This window comes from Charadrius vociferus, unplaced genomic scaffold (genome assembly GCF_000708025.1).
Source record: "Charadrius vociferus isolate BGI_N301 unplaced genomic scaffold, ASM70802v2 scaffold126, whole genome shotgun sequence".
Taxonomy (NCBI): Eukaryota; Metazoa; Chordata; class Aves; order Charadriiformes; family Charadriidae; genus Charadrius; species Charadrius vociferus.
In genome coordinates, this window is record NW_009648894.1 from 3,158,536 (window position 1) to 3,167,141 (window position 8,606).

At 39.1% G+C, this 8,606-nt stretch overlaps 1 protein-coding gene across 1 annotated transcript in view; it reads right to left on the bottom strand.

The window, feature by feature from the left end:
• Window positions 1-1,180: 1,180 nt before the first annotated feature.
• The window catches only part of PIP4K2A (phosphatidylinositol-5-phosphate 4-kinase, type II, alpha), a 67,224-nt gene continuing 59,798 nt past the window's right edge, over window positions 1,181-8,606 (bottom strand). Inside the window, exons 8-10 of the mRNA XM_009887134.1 lie at window positions 7,026-7,269; window positions 5,371-5,474; window positions 1,181-3,510 (exon numbers count right to left, since the gene is read on the bottom strand). Of these exons, the coding sequence (XP_009885436.1) occupies window positions 3,430-3,510; window positions 5,371-5,474; window positions 7,026-7,269 (429 nt within the window). The 3' untranslated portion in view covers window positions 1,181-3,429. The remainder of the gene's footprint in view (window positions 3,511-5,370; window positions 5,475-7,025; window positions 7,270-8,606) is intronic.

Genomic DNA, 8,606 nt, shown 5'->3' on the forward strand with positions numbered 1-8,606 from the left:
TGGAAAGTTAAATCTGAGCACGTCCAGAAGTCTTAGGAAAAAAGAGAGGAAAGCCTAACTAAGTTAACACCTCAGCTGTTGAATAATTTGTTGGAGCAGAACTGGAGTAGGTTTTTAGATCTGGCACGTTGTGCTGGTTTGTATATTAGAAGCTTTCATTGTATGTTGTGAGGGAGACGGCACTGAAAAATTACCTACTAACAACCTGTGCACGTTTGTATTATAAAAGTAGAGCAAGAGTGTGGCAGCCTGTGCAGAGGGCACGGTAGATGGTTCGAGTGGCATGCACGGAGAACCAGCCAGGGAGCTTGCTGTCCACCGTGGTTAACGTCTCCATGGAACTCGAGCAGCACTCCTTGAGCACCATGTGCATGCTAAACCCGAAGCAGCTGGAGCAGCTGTGTGAAGTGCAGGCTTAGATTAATATTAGAGACATCATTAAGTAATTAAGAAGCTGATTCTCTCCCCTCCCTGTGACTTCACCTGCTTTCGACAGAATAGCTCCTCAACCATCTCCCCTGTGGGGAATGTCTACTTTATCATCAATTCTGCCATGTGTATTTTACAGGTAAAAATATTGTTGAAAACATTGTCTTGCTACATCCGTGCAATAATCTGAAAGGAACTGAAAAGTTACCAAATGTATTAAGAGAATTAAAAGTTAGTCAGAATAAAGACAAAAAGACACTTTTCTGTCATTTGCCCAGGATGTGCAGCACAGGCTGTGTCATTCACTGAAAGCCCTGACAAAGCCTTGAAATTCTAGAACAGAAAGCTGCCCCTCCTCCCCATGAATTACTTGGGCTTATTCCCAAATACTTTTTAAATAATTGGTTTTGTGTACGATCTTATACACATTAGCAAAGTTCTGCCAATCCTTCTATCAATTAACTATTGCGGACGATCTTCCTGGTTTTGTAGTAATATTATGATTTAGTCCATAGAATTGTCAATTACAAACCTCAGTATTTGCTCACAGAGCACAGCCAAAGCCCCAAATCCCAAAGGCTAAATGGTTCAAGCATTAAAGCAAGCATGGAAGAAGCATCTAATGAAAAAGTTTTAAGTTTCTTATTTTCTCTTTGCGATATAAGCTATGCGTTCATTTTAACATCCAAAATTAATCTGTAAGCGATCAAAGCCACAGTTGAAACACAAGAACAAAGGATTTACCTAGTGAGTCATCAAAGTGCTTTATTTTATAAAGCCTTGCTCATGTTTGGAGTGTAATCTAAGCACTAACATACACAATAATGAGTCTTCCTTGCCCTGTCCAAATAAACAGTTTATCAACAAGAACGAGTGGCAAAACTGCTACACAGACAAAAAGAACGCTTTGCTGTAAATACCTAAAATTGTCTAAAATGTACACTCGTTGGCCGCAATTAAATATTTACTCCAAGTATGTGTACCTCATTTTTAGTTCAGGGTCTCCCTGTGGCCTCATACTTGAAGAAACCACAGCGTGCTTCAGCAAATGAAACCTGGGTGAGAATGCAGACAACTGGGATACAGAGGGGGAGGACAGAAAAAAACAAAACAAACCAAGCCACAGTACCAACTTATTTAAATACATACAATACAAAAGTATACACATACATTACAGTGCTGCAGACATCACTAAGTCAAACATAACAAAAAATCCTGTCGGAAAGGTCGGGGAAAGGAGAAAAAAATTAGTACACAGCAATAGGGTATAGTATTGCCTTTGGCCGCTGAAGAGAGCGTAATGGGTTGCAATTGTATAGGCTCCTCTGGAGTAAACCACTACATGTTATGCACAGTCGCAGGCTTAACAGCACTGACATCAGTTATGGAGAAGGCATGCTGGCACTCCTGATTTGAGTTATAAACGACGATGGGGAGGGTGTGACTTCTCTTACGTTGCCTACAAAATCTAACAATTTCCATAAAGAAATTTTAAAGGCACAGCTTTAGCACAGTGTATAAGTAGATAAACTTTTAAGCATATGTAAATTTGTCTCTTTCAAGCATGGAGTCTTTCAGGGAAAAATACAACAAGAGAAGAAATACAATGGCGGTGTTTAAAAATTTTAAACAAGTTAAACATGATCAGCACAGTTTTAGGCAATGTACTATACAATCAAACTTGAATAAATGGCAGGACAGGTCATTTTGATCCTAAAAGACGACCTTGGGAAAAATCCCTCTGAAATACCCTTTCTCATTTTATTGTAAAAGAGTCCATCACGGAGGTGAGCGAGACATTCACTTTAGTACACTACTGCACATTACACCTTGGAAGATGACAAATATTACTTCATTTGTACTGCAAAATAACTTTACATGTAAACTCAAAAGTCATATATTGTACACGGCTCTGAAATTCAGAAATATCCCTGCTTTCCTAATAATGTAAACAGTAAAATTCAGGGTTCATTTTTTGAGGGATAATCTATAATAAAATACCGCTGTTTCAACAGTACAACATAAGCATTTAAACTTCAAATTCCCAGCAAATTACAAGGGAATGGAATTTCTATCAGTGTGCACATCTTTCACGACGGGTGAAAGATGGAGCTACTATTGCCCAAAACTACACGCTTCTTCAGATAAGCGTTTTTCCCACTTGTAACATTATTAGTTCCTATATTGCAAGAATATAAAACAATTGAAAACTTCAGGTAACAAAGTGAAATAAGCAAAGTTTTCCCTTAACATAAGTTTACTGCAGCAAAAATGTACACATAGCATGAGTTACGTTAGCTCTTTGTAAGATAAGAGACACCGGCTCTCAGACGTCTGAGAGGCTGAACTTCCTGATGCAATGTGCTGAAAAGAAGACAAAAATGGGGAAGGGAGAAAAAAAGAGGAAAAAAACCCAACTGCTAGGAACCGAACGGGAAAAGCCTCCGGCACCGAGGGCTGTTACAGCTGGTTTTTTAAGGAGTGCCAGTGTGCAGGGTGTAAGTGTAACATTCGCAGTAAGGTTTTTATTATTATCGTCATCACCACCATCATGAAGAATACTGTCATGTATCTTTTTAGTTCAAAAAATAAACTGATCCACAGTTTACAATTTGATATCGATATTGTAGATTTAACATGCATTTACTCTTCCCCACCCCACACCTCTTTGCTCATTTATTCCATTTCAGCTGGTAGCATCAGAGCATTACTGTCACAGTGCACTCTGAGTAAGCTGTTCTATTTATTTAATTTATTTTAATTATTTTTATTTTTTTTTGCACACATAAAAGAGTCAGAAATAGCTAGAACTATGCTGGGAATATCAGGCAGCTGTTAAAGCGAGTACTCCACCCCACTTCAGTCATCTTTGCCAGCAGATGTAAACAAAGGGGTTGCTTTCTGCAAGATGAGCGCTTCTCTGAGTTCCTTTTTTTCCCTACACTTGTAGCCACTGCTGTTGTCCCCAGGTCTCGTGTCTGTCCTATGTAACATGATAGGTTACGTCAAGATGTTGGCAATAAAGTCCAAGAAGCGCTTTGAATACTGTTCGGGATTAACAGTTGAAATTTCTGCACCAGCCTATACAGAGAATTGGGAGAGGAGAGGAAAGAAGGAAGAGCCACTGTTTTATTTGATGCTTTGTCACCGAGTCTTACTTACTCAATGAATTTCATTTGCAGTCTTAGAGCCAGACACTATAAACAAAATTGTAACGGCCCTCAACCAGAATCTTACTGATGCATTTTTAGGCTTCTTGTGATTACAGTGATACTCGATAGTCACCACCATAACTGCGGGGCATCCATCTTCCGTTTCTGAACTGTATTCTCTTTACTTTCCTTACTTCTCTTTACTTTCATTGTACTTCAGTCTCCTATACAATTTCTACTACGTACGTAACCATGCTACCCACTGATTCATCACCAGATTCTGGTCTGTTGAGCAGCAGTGCATTCATATAGAGAAGACTAAATTATCATACTCAGATCTGGTGTGTCAATACTTGTGTAATGTATATTGCTATCTGAAATATATATTGCTATCTGAATGCTAAATAACCTGGTTTGGAATACATGATAACACTAAGTAACATTTTTTCAACATACATGCCTTTAAATCTGGACTCACCGAATAAGCTGTACAATTGCTATTTCAATGAAGTCATGATTCCAGTCATACTTTTATTCAAGGTTTTCAGAGCCTTAGGGTACATTTGTGTGTATATTTTTCCCGTTTTACAAAAGGGGAAAATCGCATGCGTGCAATTAATGAACAAACTTCAGAGTCAGGTGGCTCAGGATATAGACAGCAAAATAAACAAAATGGTTGTATGAAAGTAATGTTCTGTAATAAGTTCTAATCACAGTCAGCTTTAATAATCATAGCTGTTACTTACAATATGTTTCTACCCCTTATTTAAGCAGTAAGTGTGAGTTTTTAAAGTCTGCTACATTCAAAGTTCATTAATAATTGCCAGATAATGGGTGCATATGGTCTGCATCAACTTTCAGCTGCTCTGAGAGCAGAGAGAGTAATGAGAGCATTGTTTCAGAGAGAAAAAAAATACCTTCTACAGGCCTGTGCAGGGCTTATTGCTGAGCATTCCACATCACTCTCTACTGTAAACTAAAAGGCCCTGAGCGCTTTGCTTAAGACCTCCCACAATGCCCTCATCCTTTAGATACTTAGACAGAGGAAGGATTTTAGCCTTGTGAACGATTACTGTCTTTTTAAAAAAGTTTATGAAATTTGAACCTTAAATCACCATAGAAGCGATAACGGTAAATATAAACCATAATTCTGGAAGACTGGACTCCTTCACCACGGTTTTTTGGTGTCTGCTGCTAAGCAGCAATTTCAGTCAAAATAAAGAAATTCACTGCAGTCAAACAGAAGCCTTCACTGAATGGTCTCCAAGTATCTAATATGTACATTTTATGCTTAATTTTGAAAATGGTACCTTTTTCTTCTTTTTAAGAAGTCTTGTAGAGTGAGCCACAGTATATGCAGAAGAATTAACTTTCAACAGGCTGTACCAAATAATGAAACTATCAGTAGGGCCCTGCATCTGAAATAACATTCACAACAGCTTTCACAGAGCTGTATACTAATACAGGTGTCTGGTGAACAGCTTGCTTTGCAAGAATAAAGTGCATCTCACAAATTGAGGACAAAGTTCTAAAAAGGCATCTCGCTAGAGTTCTTTATGGGTAAGAAAGCTATGCATGCAGCTGAAAAGGGAGTTCCACTCTCAGTATGCAATGTGTAGCAATTAATCTGTACTTTTATATTACATATTAGACCATAAAAAAAGCTGAAAAAAAAATGATCTATTTCCCCTTTCCCTAGATTTCCTGAACTGTGCTGTATCGGTGCACTAAACAACAAAAATGCAGCGTATAAATACAATCAGAGGAAAAAAACAACCCAGGTACTTACCCCATGCTTTACCGTTTTTGCAGCATGGGCAGCTTTCTTTTTTGCATCATAATGAGTAAGAATGTCAATAATGGCCATAAAGTATACTTCCTTCCTAGGTGCATCTGCAAATGGCAAATACATGGCAGTAAGAATGACTTTCAAGACATCTTAATCGCGAGTCCTCCTTCTAACAAAAAGACTTTATAAGGCTCAATCAGCAAAGCCAGGTTAATGTCAGTCAGGATCACAGATATCTAAAGACCACAGGCTCAAGCTGTTCTTAACTGAGAGTTTAACTGCACTCCTATATAATGCAAACCCCCCTAAACAAGTGCAAAATAAACCACTGGCATACAGAAATAAGAATTATTGCTCATTTCAAGTAATATGGATTTCATGTTCCTTTGTGGAAAAACTATGAAGTTTTATATGAAGGGTAATGCTTCTGTGTCAACAAACAAGATCACATTTTCTTTATGAATAAAAACATGTATTTATCCACATAAATGCTGATGAAAAAAAGAAGATAACTTTCCTGTCTTGAACAGCCAGGGGTAACTAGTTATACTTAGTTTTACATGCTAACATCAAACCCACCTTCAGGGTCTGTTACACTCCTTGTAACAATTTTCTTAGCTAGAACACAGAAATCACAGAATCATAGAATGGTTTAGGTTGGAACAGACCTTGAAGATCACTGAGTTCCAACCCCTCTGCCATAGACAGGGACACCTCCCACTAGACCAGGTTGCCCAAGGCCACATCTAGCCTGACCTTGAACACCTCCAGGGATGGGGCCTCAACAACTTCTCTGGGCAACCTGTTCCAGTGCCTTACCACCCTCAAAGTGAAAAATTTCTTCCTAATGTTTATTCTAAACCTGCCCTCTTCCAGTTTAAAGCCATTCCCCTTGTCCTATCACTACATGCCCAAGTAGAAAGTCCTTCCCCAGCTCTCCTGTAGGCTCCCTTTAGGTACTGGAAGGCCACAATAAGATCTTCCCAGAGTCTTCTCTTCTCCAGGCTGAATAGCCCCAACTCTCTCAGCCTCTCCTCATAGGAGAGGTGCTCCAGCCCTCGGATTATCCTTGCGGCTCTCCTCTGGACACGCTCCAGCAGGTCCATGTCCTTCTTATGTTGGGGACTCCACAGCTGGATGCAGTACTCCAGGTGGGGTCTCACGAGAGTGGAGAAATCAGGTACGAGGGCACAAATTTTCAAAAAGCAACCAAAGAAGTGAAATATAAGTTGGAATGCTGCTTTTCTTATTCTTTCTAGTCTGTTTTCAACAGTGTTATCTTATCTGTGAGGAAAAGAACAATTATAGATACTGGATTTCCTGAAAGGGATTAAAAAAAACCCCTGAATTAACTGAGAACTGCTGTATCTGAATAGCTAAGCCAGTATTTTGATATTGATCCGATTGTGTAGCAGTTGTATAATTTGACTGCATCCCCACACATCACAATATTTAAGAAATATGTCCATAAGAATGCTGAGCATTATAGGTGTCTTCTGTTTTCTGCTGCACCAAAGAGCATTTCCTCATTTCCTCTTCTGCAGAGTGAATTTATATTTTGCAGTTTAACTTTGCCTTTAGGTGGTTGCGAAGACTTTAGGATTCTGGTGTAAGAATCAAAACATCTTAACATAAAAATATTTATTACTGCTTACTTTCATGGGATTTTATTCCATAAACATCAATAGCTGGATCAAATTCCCCCGGAGCCAAGGGCAGTGAGCTGTTCAGTGTGTTTCCCGGACTGTCTGGAGGGGTTCCAATGGGGTGAGTCCCATCACTTTCACCTTCCTCTTCTCCATCATTCTCTTCACACTCTACTTCTTCCTGTTCAGCTCTTTCAACATCATGAATTCCAACCAGCAAGCTGTAGTCCATGAGTTTTAACTGAGCAAGGAACTAGAAAATGATAATAAGCAATTTATCAATATCACTGAAAAATGTAAGCTCCACTTACAAACACGAGAAGTTACACAAAGATGTCATCATTCGAGAAGAACAGGCACTTCTAAGAGGGAGCAAAAGGGAGGATTAAGTGATAAAGCCAGCAGAGAGATACTTGAATTTATTAAGATGTACTTGCAACTTATAAAAGCTGTAGCCCACTCTCCCAGAATCCTCAGGGAAAAAACATCTTTCCTGTAGCGAAGACCAGCACTTGTGCAAGCCGATGACTGTCCCTCCTGTCTTGTGTTTCAACTAGGGCTATCCTGGCTCTGCTCAACGTGCAGACCAGCCTCTGTGCTATCAGGTGTGCAGCATGCTACGACATGGTGCTAAATCTGCCCCTTCACTTGCTTTTAAGCCTTACTAAAGAATCGTGAAAAAGTGTTTAAATATTCTTGCAGTGGAAAGTCGTGAAGTTTTACACCATTAAGACATGCAATGATGCTACATTGTCTTCACAGTGACAGGCTCACAATTTAAATCACGTAAGCAAAACATGAATGTGAATGAACGGATGGGTTTGAATAAATACTGAGGATGGGAGCTTTTAAAAAATTGAAAGATGAATGCACCTTATGTACAGCCAAAGTGTTATTTTAGTTGACGGGAACAGGATAAGGCAGAAAGCTAAGAGAAGAGGATGGAAATAAGGAAGGTATAAAAGCAGCAAGATGGGATAAACAGCTGAAGGGGTGAGGGAGAGGCAGGGCAGAGCTGTGCTGCAGCCTGAAATCAATACCGCGATTCTGAACTTGTGGAGACCTTGCTTATGGTATGCAGAGAAAGAGGCTGAAAATACAAATTGTTTCAGTTTTTAGAAACACTAAATGGTTATAAAAAGGAAGTTAGAGCAGACCAGAGAAGAACGGATTTAAGCCAGATCTTGGAATAGTGATAGTGATGAAAGAGATGAGTATAAAATACCAGGAAGCTACAGTTTGTCAAAATCCTGATTCTGAGAAAAAAGGGGAATCAGAGATAACAAAGTAACTGTAAATTCAAGTGCTTGAAGAAATATTGTGAGATTGAGAAGAGGTTTTAAGAAGAAAGAAGAAATTGGTTTCTAATCATTTTGATATAATAAACCAAAAGACTTCACAAGACTAGAAGAGATCTAAGTTTGAAGAGATGATGTATGACGGTATACAAGAAGAACAGATGAGATTGACCAAAGGCGATGGAGTGGAAGGACTCCAGGCATATCATTAGGTACTGGATAAATACCGAGAGAGACAGGAGAAAAATCTACCAACAATCACACAAAAAAGCATGAAAGAAGACAGACTCTT